The sequence below is a fragment of the Thalassophryne amazonica genome, chromosome 12 (genome assembly GCF_902500255.1).
Source record: "Thalassophryne amazonica chromosome 12, fThaAma1.1, whole genome shotgun sequence".
NCBI classification, from domain to species: Eukaryota; Metazoa; Chordata; class Actinopteri; order Batrachoidiformes; family Batrachoididae; genus Thalassophryne; species Thalassophryne amazonica.
Genome location: NC_047114.1, coordinates 51,750,556 through 51,768,840, shown reverse-complemented (window position 1 = coordinate 51,768,840; position 18,285 = coordinate 51,750,556). Strand labels below are relative to the sequence as shown.

At 40.6% G+C, this 18,285-nt stretch overlaps 1 protein-coding gene across 9 annotated transcripts in view; it reads right to left on the bottom strand.

The window, feature by feature from the left end:
* ctnnd2b (catenin (cadherin-associated protein), delta 2b) overlaps positions 1–18,285 on the bottom strand; it is a 638,149-nt gene that overhangs the window by 254,730 nt on the left and 365,134 nt on the right. For 5 of the 9 annotated variants that reach the window (XM_034183535.1, XM_034183537.1, XM_034183540.1 and 2 more), the window contains 4 exons: positions 15,238–15,389; positions 14,847–15,020; positions 7,399–7,544; positions 2,794–3,044 (listed from right to left, as the gene is read on the bottom strand). In XM_034183535.1, the coding sequence (XP_034039426.1) occupies positions 2,794–3,044; positions 7,399–7,544; positions 14,847–15,020; positions 15,238–15,389 (723 nt within the window). The remainder of the gene's footprint in view (positions 1–2,793; positions 3,045–7,398; positions 7,545–14,846; positions 15,021–15,237; positions 15,390–18,285) is intronic. The other 4 variants (XM_034183536.1, XM_034183543.1, XM_034183544.1 and 1 more) reach the window with 2 other exon arrangements.

Here is an 18,285-nt window from a genome sequence, read left to right as displayed (position 1 = left end):
CAACTTTCTGGCTTTAAGAAACACTATAAGAAATCAAGGAAAAAAAGATTGTGGCAGTCAGTAACGGTTACTTTTTTAGACCAAGCAGAGGAAAAAAAATATGGAATCACTCAATTCTGAGGAAAAAATTATGGAATCACCCTGTAATTTTCATCCCCAAAACTAACAACCTGCATCATATCAGATCTGCTCGTTAGTCTGCATCTAAAAAGGAGTGAACACACCTTGGAGAGCTGTTGCACCAAGTGGACTGACATGAATCATGGCTGCAACACGAGAGATGTCAATTGAAACAAAGGAGAGGATTATCATACTCTTAAAAGAGAGTAAATTATCACGCAATGTTGCAAAAGATGTGGTTGTTCACAGTCAGCTGTGTCTAAAACTCTGGACACAAATACAAACAACATGGGAAGGTTGTTAAAGGCAAACATACTGGTAGACCAAGGAAGACATCAAAGCGTCAAGACAGAAAACTTAAAGCATATGTCTCAAAAATCGAAAAAATGGTACAACAAAACAAATGAGGAACGAATGGGAGGAAACTGGAGTCACGTCTGTGACCGAACTGTAAGAAACCGCCTAAAGGAAATGGGATTTACATACAGAAAGCTAAACGAAAGGCATCATTAACACCTAAACAGAAAAAATCAAGGTTACAATGAGCTAAGGAAAAGCAATCGTGGACTGTGGATGACTGGATGAAAGTCATATTCAGTGATGAATCTTGAATCTGCATTGGGCAAGGTGATGATGCTGGAACTTTTGTTTGGTGCCGTTCCAATGAGATTTTATAAAGGTGACTGCCTGAAGAGAACATGTAAATTTCCACAGTCATGATGATATGGGGCTGCATGTCAGGTAAAGGCACTGGGGAGATGGCTGTCATTACATCATCAATAAATGCACAAGTTTATGTTGATATTTTGGACAATTGAAAGGATGTCTGGGGATGATGAAATCATTTTCAAGATGATAATGCATCTTGCCATAGAGCAAAAAACTGCAAAAACATTCCTTGCAAAAAGACACATAGGGTCAATGTCATGGCATAGGGTCAATGTCAATGAGCAGATCTGATTTGATGCAGGTGTTAATTTGGGGGATGAAAATTTACAGGGTGATTCCATAATTTTTTCCTCAGAATTAAGTGATTCCATATTTTTTTCCTCTGCTTGGTCTAAAAAAAGTAACCGTTACTGACTGCCACAATATTTTTTTCTTGATTTCTTATAGTGTTTCTTAAAGCCAGAAAGTTGCCATTTGAAATGACTTTAGTTTTGTGTCATGTCTGTGATCTGCTTTTTTTCTACAAAATTAAACAACTGAATGAACATACTCCGAGGCCGGTGATTCCATAATTTTTGCCAGGGGTTGTATATCAAGTGGACAGGGATGAAAGAGGAGGAGGGTTTTTTTTCCAGTAATGATATCCTCCCCTACTTCAACTGGAGGGTGCTTTGCTGGCTGCTCTCATTAGTGGTTTATTTTATGTTATGCCCAAAACATGACCATGACTCTCGAAGTGGCTACACACTCTTCAACCCCTTTGCGCCCAGTGCCCAACTTTGCGCTCAGTTTGGAAACACCATCACGAAATGTGGTGTGCTTCTGTCAGACCCAGCATTGGTGGAATTGAGTGAATTCTGTGTTTATATTTTTGCCATTGTAGGCCTAATAAAGAACTTCTTATCTGAAGATTATGATATTTTTAGGATATGTAAATTAATTGGTTAGTAAGATTAGACATTACTTGTGTGTAGCACCTTGAGGCAACTCTGTTGTGATTTGGCACTATATAAATGAAAATAAAATTGAATTGAGAATTATGCCTTCATCTTCCTACAGATTAGGACCACTTAAATTTTATTTATACCTATGACACAACCCAAACAAGAAACTGGTGAAATATGAAATCAATATTTACAAACTCATGTTAGTATGAATGGTCCTTCCATGAGGTCCACTGTGTACACAAATGAGTAACTAACACTGAGACAACCTGGGATCTTCTTTGAGTTTATGAAAGTAAATTTACGGATACAGATAGTGAAGCAGGAGGCCACTCAATGTGCACATACGTCCATGGGATACTGTATTTTCAGGAGTATAAGTCACTTTATTTCTTATTTTTATTAGTTTATGAGGTCCTGTGCCTTACACTCCAGCATGGCATATGCCATACATTACACGTTTGTTATTAAGGATAATAATTAGAATAACTTTACATGGGACTTTCCCAGGTATCAACACATAAAAAAAAGAAAAAAAAAAAAAAGATAAACTCTAACAATAAAACAGTATTTGCCAATAATAAAATTACACTACAACAATGAATAAAAATCCCAAATTACAGGGAAAAAGTGTTTATACTCCGGAAATGACATTAAGTACAATCATTCTAATACAGCTACTTTCACTGAAAAGGAAATTATGGAGTGATATGGAAAGTAGGCTTGCAAAGCATGATATCATGAAAAAGTATAAAAGTACTGTCTTAAGAAAAGTATTTTATCTGCTGAAAAATGCCACATTCATAATGTACCACTCCAAAAAATACATCACGAAAGTGACAAAATAATAATAATTAAAAAAAAAAATTCAGTGAGAGAAACTCAAGTAATTGGTTCTATTGGGAAAAAATACATAGAACTTACAAAATTAAAGACTTGTTAGTCATGACTTAGAAAACACACAGTAATACATTATACTGAAGGAGGTGTGTGTAAATGATGTTGAAAGATGGCACTCAGAACAACATACAATAAAAAGTAGTAATTAAATTGTCTTGACCTCTACCTGCCAGGCTACCAGGCCTTTGCAGGGTTGCGTTGGCGTACAGCTCGTGGGAAATCTTGTAGGTGTCTGCTCCGATGTGGTGCAGCATGCGCTTGGTCGGAGAAAGGGTGGCATAGCTGCCCACTGCTGAACTGAGCTGGTGGATGGGTGATGAGGTGTGGTTTCCCCCTGGAGATGCTGCCATGGTGAGAGGTGAGGAGGAGCCGGCACCGCCCGACGCCACCATGTTGATGGGTGATGACGTGCTGCAGGTGCAAGAAATTGAACTTTGTAGTTTTGTTTGTTGTATCGTGGTTGTATGTGATTGTCAACCGAAACATTTATTACTGATGACACAACAGTATTTATACACTACAAATTTTGATAAAATAAATTACTTGATTTTATTTCAATCACGTTAAACCCTAGTTGTTGTGTCTACACTCAGGTCAAAAGGTACTTGGACAGTGGTACAATATTTGTAATTTTCCTTTTATACACCACCGGAGATTAAATGAAATTAAATTAAATGTGCTTACCAATACACCATTTTTGAATTAAGGCATTTTTTATACACAGTCTGTCCATTTTCAGAGGGCATAAGTAATTGAACAAAGTAAATATAAGGATTATTCAATGTCATACTTGACATTGGAGTCTCCCTAAGTAACCGCTTGTTTGAAACAAAGTCATTCTGGCAAAGAAAAGACCTGGTACCAAAGGCATTCAGTCATTGCATGAGCTCAAGGGTTACCATCCAAGTGTCACAACCATAAAGGAAGACAGAAAGCACCAGGACCCTAAAGACTTGGATCTTTGTTCTCCTCCAAAGGTATCAACTAGGGATGTCCCGATCAGGTTTATTTGGCCCTGATCCGATTCTGAGTCATCTGATTTTGAGTATCTGCCGATACCGAGTCCCGATCCGATACTTTAAAAAACTGAATGAACAATGAACAGATGCTAAATATATAATATTTTCATTTTAATCACCTTATTTTATTATTTATCAATTAAACAGTGCACTTCTCCTTGAGGTAGCTTGAACAATCAAGTAATAATCTACCAGACTTTAAAAATGTACATATTTCCATGTTATTTTATTTGTCTAAAAATAAATGTCCAAGGTTCCTTATGTTAAACAAGAAACTATCTAATCTGAAATAACAGGTGGTTTTAATTTACAGATGAAAGGTTTCTAAAGAACCATTTATTGATTTAGCTATTTTAATTACAAGTATTCTAAAACACATTCTAAACAGTAATCAGAAATTTTGAGGTAACAAACGACAACAACAAAAAACATTTCCAAGGATTTTTCTTCAGTAAACTGCTCCTCTTTTGTACAGATCAGTGGTTTCTGCCACTAGTGTTCCGTGTTTTGGCCCGACGTGTCGTTCCTATTGGACAGCGCGAAGCTACATCACAGCTCAGAGCGTCGAAAGTTGGATTGAGTTGAACTTATGTTTTTTCTTTTGTTCAAAAAAAAAATTTAATTAAAAAAAAAAAGATTGGGTTGAACGTCAGCCTGCAGACAAGTGGCAATGCGCGCTCCCGTCAGAAGTGTCGCTTTAGTTCGGCTTTTGACGCAACGCTTCTGATGCCTCTAAAAAGCAACACATCTCATTGAAAATAATGCTTTTTAGACCAATTCTTGACGCCTCTGACGCTTCCGACGTGTGAAAGGCCCATTAATCTGCAATAATGAGCTTGAAATAGTGCTGATCAAAATAATGAGGATAAAATTTCTATCGGATTCCTGATCGGGATGCAACATCCGATTTCGATGAAGTCTGAAACCACGTGATCGGGCCCGATTTCCGATCGGATCGGGACATCCCTAGTATCAACATCTCCAAACACCTCTGTCCCGCAACCTTGACTCCATAAGCTCTTCCAAAGCATCTCTGAGTCTCAAAGGTTGAGGACCTAAAGACATCAATGTCACTGCAAAAATAAGTTAATGCATCTAAAAGTTCAACTCGCATCACATACAGATATACTTCTGATGGCCAAGTCCAGGAAGTCATTTAAATCCTGACTCTTAGTCTTGACCTAGGACAAACACAAACCCAGACACTCTCATTGTTCACTCAGCTTCTCAATTGCTGCAATCAGGGTATCCACTGACTCAGCAAAGCTCACTGCATTGTTGACAAATTCAAGGTCAGTAAACTTTTCCCCACAAGTAAAGACATCTAAGCTACTGGTTTCCACAACCCTACTCACCCAATCTATGCAAACACTGAACAGTGTAGGAGGCAGAACAGATCCCTGATGAATGCTAATTTTTGACAGTAACACTCCCACCTGCCCAAATTCTCTGAATATCCCACAGAAACCCTCATGCATAAATGTCTAATTTTATAACAAAGATAAATAACAAAAAAACAGCTTATGACTTGGTATACCTACTGTAGTTTCCACATTCATAGCAGCCGTATAAGGTGAAGTTTTATTTAACTCATAGGTTTGCACCATTTTAACCCCAAAGGTTACTGATAATTAGGGGCATGGTTGCTCTGAGTGACAGCTGGAGTATGCCAGATCCAGGCTCTAGCAGAGGCTGCTAGCAAGCCACTAGGTGTGGACTTGACTGTGTTTGTCCTTTCTGAGCATTTTATTACAAATATCTGAGATAATATGGCTTGTTGGGTGGTCAATTGTATGAACAGACCTTCTAAGAAGTCTATTCTGTGGCAATTAGGAGTGAAATTTTAGTACAGTTCCAATTGTTTGTTAGCACCTTGAGTAGGTGTTGATAGCCAGGTAAAGCCACTTACACAAACAGTGTCAATTCAATTAATTCAATTCAATTTATTTTATTTTTATATCACCAATTCCCAACAAAGCTGCCTCAAGGCACTTCACATGAGTAAGGTCTAACCTTACCAACCCCCCTTGAGCAAGCACGCAGCATGCTTTAGACCAGTGATTTGGAAAAACTACCTCTGGTGATAATGAAGAAGAAACCTCAACCAGACCAGATCCAGAGGGATGACCCACTGCTTAGGCCATTCTAACAGCTACAAGGTTTTTACAAATTGTACGAGGGCTGTCAATAAAGTATAGGTCCTTTTTATTTTTTTCAAAAACTATATGGATTTCATTCATATGTTTTTACGTCAGACATGCTTGAACCCTCGTGCGCATGCGTGAGTTTTTCCACGCCTGTCGGTGACGTCATTCGCCTGTGAGCACTCCTTGTGGGAGGAGTCGTCCAGCCCCTCGTCGGAATTCCTTTGTCTGAGAAGTTGCTGAGAGACTGGCGCTTTGTTTGATCAAAATTTTTTCTAAACCTGTGAGACACATCGAAGTGGACACGGTTCGAAAAATTAAGCTGGTTTTCAGTGAAAATTTTAACGGCTGATGAGAGATTTTGAGGTGATACTGTCGCTTTAAGGACTTCCCACGGTGCGAGACGTCGCGCAGCGCTCTCAGGCGCCGTCGTCAGCCTGTTTCAAGCTGAAAACCTCCACATTTGAGGCTCTATTGATCCAGGACGTCGTGAGAGAACAGAAAGTTTCAGAAGAAGTCGGTTTCAGCATTTTATCCGGATATTCCACTGTTAAAGGAGATCCCTGTCTGTGTACTTGGACAAGACACTTAATTGACAGTCACAGTCCACTGAGCTGAAAATGGGCACCAACATGGGCTGGGGAAGCAACTTACTTCAGACTAGCGTCCCACCCAGAAGGAGTCAGACTCTCATTTGCTTGACACTACAGAGTCCAGAGATAAGCACCACCACCAATAGGCCTCAGGTCCAATGTAAGTCTTCCTTGACCTACATAGGCCTCGGTTGGGACTCCGGCGAGGGCCCTCGCATCTCCTCCTCTCTTTCTGTGTTTCTCTATCTCTGCCCCAACCTTCAAAACTCCCAACTTCACCAGACTGTGAATTCTTCGAACTATATTTGGAATAACCATGGAATTGATCAGCTGGTCTCTCAATGCTATTGACACCATCTTTTCAACAAGGAAATCAGGGCTAGGGGACCCTGCTTGCCCAGATGGAACCTCTCCTGCGGGCTATGTTCTCAATGCTTGGGAGAAGTGGAACGTCGTGTGCTTGGCACCACTCTCCGTGGAAGACATTGAGGATGATTTATTCTTATTTGCTTTTATGGCAGGAGGCCTTTTGCTGATTAGGCGCTGCCCTGACTTACCAGAAAATTGGCAAGACGGCTGCTACCAAAACCACAACCCCACACCTGTCCGTCATGATTAATGAGGTGGGTTAATTGCTGTATTTTTGTTTAAGTTAACTGGGTGTGAAGATGAATTATCCTTTTGGGGATCAATAAAGTTGTTTGAATCTTGACTCTTGTTTAGGCTTGTTCATGCAGGCACATGTAAATTAGGCCTTTTGTTTGCATGTGATTAATGAAGTCTTGTTGCTAATTGCAGGATTCTGGTGGCTACTAAGCCCACTGTTTGATTGTTTTAATGTTCTGATTTAGTGTTATTGGCTTTTAATGTTGCAATGTTTTATCTGATAGGTGTAGGTGTTACCAAAGGCAATTTCTCATCACAGAGGTCAATAAAGTTGCATTATATTGTCTGAATGCAACATTAGCAACAACCTCATTATAAAACAATGAGACAAAATAGAATCAACCTGTAGGACTTTGCGAGTCGGCTGGGTGACTGTTTGGGTGAGGACACTCTCTGTAGCGTGGCGTAGCTGGGCATGTCGGACGAGGCGGATCCCAGGCGCTGCAGCTTTGTAGGTGATCCCACTGCCTGTAGAGGAGAGCTCACACGCTGTAATAGAAGAGTTGTGATTCATTAAAAGGCGACTGTCACTCAATTTAAATATTCATCTACCCTTTTTATATCATGTCATTTTCAGAGTGATGAACAACTCCCCCTGGAGCTGAAAATCAGAGAGCAAAGACTCTGATATCTGGTAACATCCTCAAGAGTTCAGAGTTATCAGGCCAAACATGAAGAAATTAACTTTTAAAAGTGACTGAATTTGAAACACTACCAGCAGCCAAATAGCTTGAGAATCCTCAAGCTAAAGCGATAATGTCGTCAAATTCTGATCAAGTGGAGCACTGCTGTTAAACCTGTTTGGATAAATTCAAAGATGTAATTATCACCATATTCTTCAATTAGCATAGTCTTAAAATCCTACACTCTCAGCCTAGATAATGAATTCATCAGAGAGCAGCACAAAGCAGCAACCAAATTATCACCTAAGGGATTACTGTTCACTCTCAGCCTGTCAGGCTTGCAAACATTTCCTCCTGTAAGATGGACCGGTGGTGCAGCATAAGTGCAGCATTGTGATAATTGCAACAAAAATGTAGGCTCATGTTCTTCCATTTCTACCACAGTACCATATGTTTTCATGGACATAATTTGTCTCACTGCAGTCCTGTACGTCTGCCAGAAATTCAACTCTGGTAATGCCAAAACATTACTATAGTCATCCCAGCTAACAAAATTATTATTTTGTATTTGGAATGAAACATTTTACATCCAATAGGATGAATGTGCACAAGTCATAGCATTTTTAAAAATGCAACATATATACGAGGTGTATTAGATAAGAAACCGACACTTCTATTTTTTTTTTTAACTATATGGATTTGAATGACGTGCGATTACACCAATCATGCTTGAACCCTCGTGCGCATGCGTGAGTTTTTTCACACGTGTCGGTGACGTCATTTCCCTGTGGGCAGGCCTTGAGTGAGATGTGGTCCCGCCCTCTCGCTGAATTCCTTTGTTTCACACGCTGCTCGAGACGGCGCGTGTTGCTTTATCAAAATTTTTTCTGGACCTGTGAGGAATATCCGAGTGGACACTATTCGAGAAATTTAGCTGGTTTGGTGAAAAGTTTAACGGCTGATGAGAGATTATGGGGTGTTTCTGTCGCTGTAAGGACTTCCCACGGAGCGGGACGTCGCGCAGCGCTTCCAGGCGCCATCGTCGGCCTGTTTCAACCTGAAAACATCCTAATTTAAGGCTTAATTCACCCAGGACATCGTGAGAGAACAGAGAAGATTCAGAAGAGGCCGGCATGAGGACTTTATGCGGACATTCCACTGTTTAAGGACATTTTGTAATGAAAGACGTGCGCGCAAATTCGCCGAGTCATTTCCGTGATGACTCGGCGAATCTGTGTGCGCCGCGACAGGAAAAACACCTCCGTGTTGAAAACCATTTGTAAAATTCAGGCGGCTTTTGATGGCTTTCAACAAGTGAGTAACTGAGAAATTGTTTAACAGCTTGGGCATGTTCCAACTTGCCCGTTAAGGTTTCCAACAGAGGTGTTTTTCCTGTCACGACCCCCCGCGGTCGGGTCCGGCCCGACATGCGACTCTGCCCGCACGTTCTTTCATTACAAAATGTCCGTTAACAATGGAATGTCCGAATAAACTCCTCATGCCGACTTCTTCTGAAAGTTCTCTGTTCTCTGACGACTTACTGGGTCAACAGAGCCTGAAATGTGGAAGTTTTCAACTTGAAACTGCGAGACGCTGCCGCCTCGAAGCGCAGCTCGCCATCAGGCACCGTGGGCCGTCCTTAAAGCGACACTACCAGACCAAAATCTCTCATCAGCCGTTAAAATATTTACCGAAAACCAGCTGAATTTATCGAATGGTGTCCACTCAGTTGTGCCTTACAGTTTTGAAAAAATTTTGATCAAACAAAGCAGCAGTCTCTGAGCCATTCCTAAACAATGAAAAAATCGACGAGAGGGTGGGCAACTCCTCACTCAAAGACTGCCCACAGGCGGATGACGTAACCGACAGGCGTGAAAAAACTCTCGCATGCCCACGAGGGTTCAAGCATGTCTGATGTAATCACACGTGATTCAAATCCATATGGTTTTTGAAAAAAATAAGGTCGGATACTTTTCTAACAGACCTCGTACAGCTGCACCTTGACCTTGTTTGACCTTTACTTTGGAGACCAAGCATTCAACACTGTCAAAGCTACTCCATTTATTAATCCTATTAGATCAACCAATAATTTGCACCACTTTTTACCAACATTGGAGCAACTTTAACTTATGATCCCTGTACAAACTGAAACTGCCATTTTTGCTGTTTTTATCCAATAACTCCATAGAATTCAGTCACAGATAGTCCAAACTATACCTTTTTGGAATCTTTATGATCAAACAAATAATGTGGTATAGTTTTCAATATGATTGGAGCATCTTTTAATTTTGACCACTGTGTAATTCTTCAATTGACCCCTACCTGACCACCGATTGAAAAGTGAAGTGGCCAATCGGTTTTCTCAAAAGAGGAATGTCTAAGGAGTATTTCTGCCAAATTTGATGCTTTTATCACCATTTACATGATTGTTTCAGTTATCTGCTGCACTATAGATGGGTTTGAGAGTGTGACTGTATTTGTCTAAGTATGTGTAGGCCGTGTGACAGACTGGCAGCCAGTCCAGAGTGTACTATGTCTCTCAGTCAGTGATCGCTGGGATATACTCCAACCCCACCATAACCCTCATCTGGAATACGAGTAAGCACGTTGAGAAGATGGATGTCATTGAAGATGGATGTCAGTGAAGCTCTTCACATCCAATGACACAATCCATCATTTGACTTGAAAATACAAAATAAATTGAAAAACCCCATCAGAGTGAAGTAAAATCACCTAATTGGCATATTTTTTTTCAACGAAAGAAAGCATGGGTGGCCTTGGGGATGTCAAAATTCCTGGATCACCATGGAAAACAATGGATGAGAAAAGAATTACTTTCCTTGCGTATCAAAACTATACAGTTGGCCAGTTCAATACTAACCTCTGTGAGATAGACATATTGATGTCAAGTCAAGCCTGGAAGAATATGCTGGTGCAATGCATTGCCATATCCACCACACTGCTTTGGCTCATGAATAGCAACCACCCAAGCAGACAACTGGTCCATCCACACCTCCAGATTATAACAATCTATCTGCCAGATGAAGCACGACATCCCCTTGACCTTTTCTAGCTGCTGTGGGTCCCAACACTGAGACACCTGCATGTTGGATCATGCCCAGAGAAGTGTGAAACATGGCCAAAATATCATAGGCCAGTGATAAGCCTCATCTGTCTCCTGAAATTAGCATTCTTGTTTAACACCAAGTCATCCCAGCCATATCCAAGCATTCGCCTAGTATGAAAGATCCATTTGTCATTTTATGTCACTGGTTAGCATCCAAATCTCATGACCACTCAGTCAAAAAGAAAGCGCCAAGGCCAGAAAGGCTTTTCCTGCAAAATGGTATTGGCAACATCAAGTGCCTCTGTCTAGGGACCTCACGACTCTGTAATCTCTTCCCAGGTGTCTCAAAAGGGATGGGGATCCAGAGACATGAATGCCAAACCCCAAGGTACACAGATGTTAAGATAAACTCTAAATAGAAGATTCCACTAGAGTAAGTTGAGAGGATTTATTAGACGTTCTAAGCTGTTAGTGAGACATATTGGAGTTTTATAAAAAAATTCAAAGTCTATACATTCGAACACAAGACCATGTAAAGACTAATTCTAATCTAATTACATTTTTCCCACAAATCTGATTGGTTAATCATTTGAGATTTCAGACCGTATAATATCGGGTGTAAGGTCGTAAAATATTCAACCGTTTCACATTTAATGTATTACTCCGCACCCTGACCGGCTGCGCGCACTGCTACACAGATGTCAATAATAGTGCTGTTAGCTGAGAGCGAGAGAAAGTCGTGTACTGGCAATGATGCCGAAATGGGTGAATTTAAGCTACCATGCAAAAATATTGATGTGGATTCTGATAGAGAATTACCGTTTCACATTTGATGGATTTTCACATTTGATGGATTACTCCGCATCCTGAACGCTGTTGGAGCGACGCTGCTTCGACGGTAAGCCTCGCCGACCGAATTACCTACAGAAAAATAAACCATGCAAACGATGGAATTGGATAAGAATGGGAATATGATTTGCGGACATTCATGCTGGATTACGATCACAAATATCCGCCAACGCGTCGCCATCGTCTAATCACCATGAACATTTGCAAATCAGACACAACAGGGTTATTCCCATTCTAATCCAATTCCATCGTTTGCACGGTTTATTTTTCTGTAATTACTCAAAGAACTGAAAGAAAACCAAGATTTTTCCAAGAAAATTAAGTAGTAAGTAAAAATGCTGTTAATGCTGCATTGAATTTGGATATAAATACCCTAAGACAAAATCAAAGTCTGTACTTAGAATGCATATTCATCATTTGCTTTCCGCTGAATGCTGTAGAATACAAAATAACAATAACTTCATCAATCATAAAATCAATGTTCAAGCATATATTCTCCGCACTGCTGAGGGCAAGTTCACTCATTAAACTTTTGCAGAGTGCTGAAGTGAGTGTTTGGTGGCTGAGCTGCACTGGCTGCTGCATTTGTGTTTTAAAATATCAGGTTCATTAATCAGTTCCTTCATGTATGCAGTCTATGGAAAAAATTGTAAGAAACCTCCAGCTCCACACAGATTCACATATACATGCTGCATTTAAGTGTTCGTGCAATTCTAAACTCATTTCATGTCTTATGCCAAAATAGGAATTTCTTTTCTAAATAGACAGGATAGCTCATCATTCCACAATCAGAATGCATATATTTACCAGCTATAGACTCTATACAGTAGCCTAAAAATGTAAATGTAAATTTTTGCTTGAAAAACAGCCAACCACAGAAAAAAGCAGATAATATGCAGACAAGAGAAGACCATGGTGGTAAATCTAGCATTTCAGAGAGCCCAACTGTATGTAATGCAGTAACATGCACCTGAAGTTGGCCTGAAATGTTGATCAACACCCCTGGTCACGCATCCATCACTTACAGGGTACAGCGAATTCTGACTTAGTCAGTTAAGCTGCTTCCACTTCTCCCTCTTTTCACTCAGGGGTCACCACAGTAGATCTGAGATGGATCTGCATGTGGATTTAGAACAAGTTTTATACTGGATACCCTTCCTAACCTAACTCCACACTTACATGGAGAATGGACAAGGGTGGTTTTGAACCAGAAACCTTCTGATTGAGAAACAAGCCCATGAATCTACTTAGTTGGTAAACAAAGTGATGACTTTACCAGAGTGGCAGCAACTGCCAAGTCAATGAAGACAACACAGAGGCTACGTTTTTAAAATACTTCAGTCATGTAAGATCGCATAATTTGTCTAGTCATAGGATTAAAAAAAATGAATAGTTTATATTATTTATGATCTAAAGGTTTGGAGTTATGGGGTCAAAACAGCAAGATTGGTGACAAATTCTAATTTTAGTTTATACAGGGGTAAAAAAAAAAAGTCTAGATGCACCCACTTTGGTAAAAATTGATCTAGATTATTGACTGAGTTAAAAGAGTTAAAGTAGGAATAGTTTTGACTGTTCTGAAAACTTGGTCACCAATGTAATTAAAAAACAAGATCAACATCCATTGGATTCTTTGACATATGACCTATGTTACCACACAAGATGATAACTACACATAACAGATGGTGAAAACTACTTTTTTAAAACCCCATAGCTCCAAACCATTTGTTGATGGATTGTCCAAACTGTTTTTTGTTTTTTGGAATCTTTATGATTAGACAAAGAATATGATATACTTTTAAATGACTGGAGCATTTTAGGTTTTGACCATTGGCCCCTACCTGACTATAACTGCCATTTTGGGAAGGTTATCATACACTTTTTGTGCAGGGCATAGTATACTGGGATTGTCAGTTCCATTTTGTTACCCCTAGATGGTACCAAAAATTTGCTTGGCTGAAGGATTAACAAATGTGTGCTTGAGCAAGATCCATAATCATGAAGTTGCTTCTGGAGTACAGTGGAGCGCCTTGCATGGAAGGACCCTGTCAAATGTGATTAAATGAATATTAAGCTTGGTTCACACGGCAAGATTTTAAAATTATCTGTTGGTTTCCAAAACCTGAGAGACCACACACGTGGAGATAAAACAAAATCCTAGACTAACAGTGTTGGTTGTATAGTGTGTGGTGTTCAGCCACACGGTTAAGACAACACACCACACATGAACAGATTTCACATAGGAACATTCCCAGGTCAAAGAGGAAATCTCGCAAAATCTCTTGAGATTAAACATGACTTCAGAGTAAACAAACGGAGATACTTTGTGAACTATTTACAACAAAGGAAAAAAATGATACAAAAGAAAAAGAAAAGGCTTCTTTAAATGAGTGGAGACAGCACGACCACCTGACTTTGTGGTAAGTAGGAACAGCTGTTATGATTTTAGATTTCGCTCCATGTGTCCATCACCTCGCTTTCTGATTGGCTACACATTGCATTCAGCAGGCTGCATGCTAGTTTGTGGTCGGGGGACACCACACACACTGTGATATCAGGCCACAACAGTCCAAGATGTTGGATATCCCCAGTTTGCGATCTGAGCGCTCCTGACGTCCTTCCGAGCAGTTCAGAGTGCTCGTAACACACCACACACACACACGGCATGAATATCTGCGTCATCACGACAATTGGGTCATCCTTAAGATTGTCGGAAGGGGAAGATTGCAGCCGATGTCGGCCTAATTGTCTTGCCGTGTAAACCAGGCTTTAGTTCCTATTGTAAAATGCTTTGAGAATCTGCATCAGATGGAAAAGCAAATGCAGTCTGTTTAATATTTGCTGTTACCAAGAAACATACATCTATTGAAATGTTGAACACAGCTCTTGGTCAAACATCCAGCATTTAAAGCAAGTGTATTCGCTGTAATTTGGCTCCATACCAGTCATTTCTGAAAGTATTGGAACATGAAGGATAATTCATTTACTCTTACAGAAGACATTTGTGTTTGAGAAAACAAGGATACTGAATCACAGGAATTGCACAAACACTGGACATAGTCAGTGCAAGAACTTGGAATGCCCTGAAAAGAAAGAAACCACTGGTGTACTGAATGACCCTACATTACTACAGTCATGAGAGGCTAAACATGTTAACAATTTTGAAGCGTTGCACTTTGTCTAGTCAAGGATTTGTACCTGTGCAGGCAACAATTTTGAAGTGTTGCACTTTGTCTAGTCAAGGATTTGTACCTGTGCAGGCAAAGTAGCACATGAGTAATACATGGAGGACCCAACAGGTACAGGACCGCCATCAGTGGACATGTGGAAGGTGCTGCCAAGGGTCTGATGGGCGAAGAAGTCTCTCTGGGACTGTGAGGGAGAGTCCGTCCCTGCTAACTGGGCAGCTGCACGGCTGGATGTCACCTAATTAACACAGAGTGGAAAAGAATGACATTATGAAGGTCAGCTAGATGCAAGAAGGAGAAAGGACTAAAAGAACTGAGGAAAAGACTGGAGGGACAGAGTGAAGGCTGGGTGTACATGGAAAAAGGGGAGGAGGAGGGATGATGGAAAAGTAAAAAAAAAAAAAGGTGTGACAGAAGAGAAGTGCTGTGATTAATTCATGTGAGTGTGTGTGTACCTGATTGTAGCTGTGAACCGCCCCTCCAACTTGCCCGCTTCGACCTGTGACAGATTCGCCAAGCACCAGGCCTTGGTTATTATGGTAACCAGCAGCGGCATAGGCATCTTGGTTGTTGAGCTGCAAAGCACTTTGGGACAGAAGGCCTTGCCCTGATGGGAATGAGAAACAGGAGAGAGGACACGAGAAAAAAGGTCAGAAATTCAATGAATTATGAGAGAGGAACATTTTTCGACATCGCCAAAAGCCTTTGTCCAGGGACTTCATGAATCCATAAGCTCTTCCCAGGTACAGCTTGACCTCAAAGTCTGAGGACCCAAAGACATGAAAGTCACTGCACAGACAGGCGAATGTCTCGACTCACCGATTTCTGCAAAATCATTGCCAGGCTGGATCTTAGTCTTGATCCAGGAGAGTCATAACCCAGACACTTTGTGAAATCAAAATAGTAATCCTTTCTTCACCACCAAATAAGGATGGAAATTCATGAGATTTTATTGATATTGATGCCATTATGGATTGTGATTATCAGTTTTTTATTGATCAATTTAATGATTCCTGATCAGTTTTTTTTTTGTTAGATATATACAGGTTTTCAGTGCTAATGAAGCCATTTTCCTTGCTGCTGGATGCAGAGTTTGGCACCATGATGTCACATATGACATGGGTTTTTGCAATACCAAAGTGTTAGAAAAACAAGGCAGCTTTGATATAAGGAATCGAAGATTGATTTGTAACCAGTTCTCAAGTGGAATTGGTTCTCGTTTCCTGTCCTTATCAACAAAGGCACCTCAGCCACTGATTGCCACAATCCTACCCAACACTTACTTCAAGCAAGCATTGAATAGTGTAGGAGCCAGAACACACCCTTGTTGAACACCAGAATTCACAGTGAAGTTGATTTTAGCCACGTGGCATGTTTCTCTGGATGTGATCCAGCAGGTGCCATAGTGTTTAGGACAGCACCAATTGGAAAAAAAAAAAAGGTCAAGAGGACAGCCATGTTTAACTGGCAGTGGTAGACAGATGGTTACTTTCTAGAAGTGGGGATGAACTAGCTGTCTGACATGGTGGTGGCTGCTATCCAGGATGTGGGGCGGTTCCATAGTTTGGTACATGCCGTTTTGAAAATGTTCTGCCAGACTTGACGTGAGAGTGAAAGATCCAGGAGGACTTTCAGTTTAATTTAAAAGTGGTGAAGTTTTTCAGGACAAGAGTTATTTTAAAAAAAATAGGCAAAATAAGACTTGGTTTGGGTAACATTTAAAAAATGCTTTTATGTATCTGTTTTATCACTCTTGCACAACAATTATTCTGTGGAGAGATTTAATGTCTTCATAAACTTGATACCTTTTGTAACTCAGTTTACAGCCAACATGTTCGACAACATACAGTATGTATTGCTTTATTAGCAAAAAAAAAAAAAGTGAATCCAGAAAATACACCTCCTGTTTGGAACAGACCTTGCACTAAATTGAAAAGAAGCATGTAAAATAGAAATAGCATATCTTGTCCATTTAAAAAAAACACCCATTTGCTTTTTACCCACTATGTCTCCACTCTTCCCGCTCATGCTCTCTAACCCTTACATCTCTGTCTCTTCCTGACCTCCTTTTTAAAAGACACTGCACCGCTGTCATTTGTTCACACTCTGTCTGCCTCGACCCATTTATTTATTTACTTTTTTGCCTTTCCCTTTCCATGCCATATTTCTCTGTATAATTTAACAGTCGAGAGCTCGAGTGATGTGAAAGTGCTGAGCGGGGTCATTAATAAAAAACGTTCAGATGCACACACTTACTCGGGGGGACACAGGTGTGACATTTGTGTGTCAATATACAAAAAATAATCACAAGTGTCTTTGCAAATTGGATTATTTTATTGTGACTAGTGTCATTATGTTTGCAGTTACTAATACTTTACTTCTGGCAGCTGGAGCCAAACCCCTGTGTGAAAATTCCTGACACACCGTCACGTCTCGCCTTCCCGGCAGAACTGTTTGCTACTGTATTGCTTTCAAGTCAGTCGTCCTTTGGGAGATCGCTGCTTCCTCAGTTTGCTTTGTCATTATCTTAAATGTGCCAGGTGAGGTGTACAATTTCATTTTATATTTGGTTGGCACACCCAGATTATATTTTAATGTTGAAAAACAAGGAGGAGAAACAAGCTATTCTGCCAGATAGAGCTGAGTGATGTGATGATGGAAACAGTTCATGCATGTGTGGCACTATGATAAAAATGAAGGTAGGAAAATTGTTCCCCCCCATTTTATTTTAGTCTTAAAGGTAATTTTCCATTGAGAGAACTGGGTACAGTGGTCCCTCGCTATAACGCGGTTCACCTTTCGTGGCCTCGCAGTTTCGCAGATTTTTTTTTTTTGTGTGTAATTTTGCATGCTTCTTTCTTTTAAACAGCGCATTGTGTTTTGCGTCCTTATCAGGCGGGCCGGTCGCGGCACCGATCAACATCACCGCGATTGCTCTCACTGCCTCCGATGCGCTTACTGAGTCTGCAGGCTCGGTAAACGCCGCAGCGGGCCACTCACACCGCCCCCCGTCTGCTGTGCGGAGCTGCAGACAACTCTAGCAACAGGTCCAGAGACTACGCTCACTGTTTTGATGCAGAGCGCTCCGGCAGCCCGCAAGGATAGACTTCCGCAGCGCCTGCTGCATGGTCTCGGTAACCTCAGCTGCAGAGCTCCGTAGCCATGACTTGGATTCTTTGTGGGTCCCGCATCCGTACCCCTGGAGGCAGTGAACAAAGGGAGAGCACGCGCATTGTGTTCTGTGTGTGTCTGTTTATAATCTTCTCGCCCAGAAGAAAAGAGAGTGTGTTTACACAGGAGAGAAAAGTGAGAAAATGTTAATGCCTGTTTGAGAAAAGTGTACAAAGTGTGTAGTGAGGGGTCTTACAGCCTTAAAACATCTATAATAATTGTAAAAAAATAACACTGACTACTTCGCGGATTTTGCCTATTGCGGGTTATTTTTAGAACGTAACTCCCGCGATAAACAAGGGACCACTATTTCGCAACAATATAGTGTAATG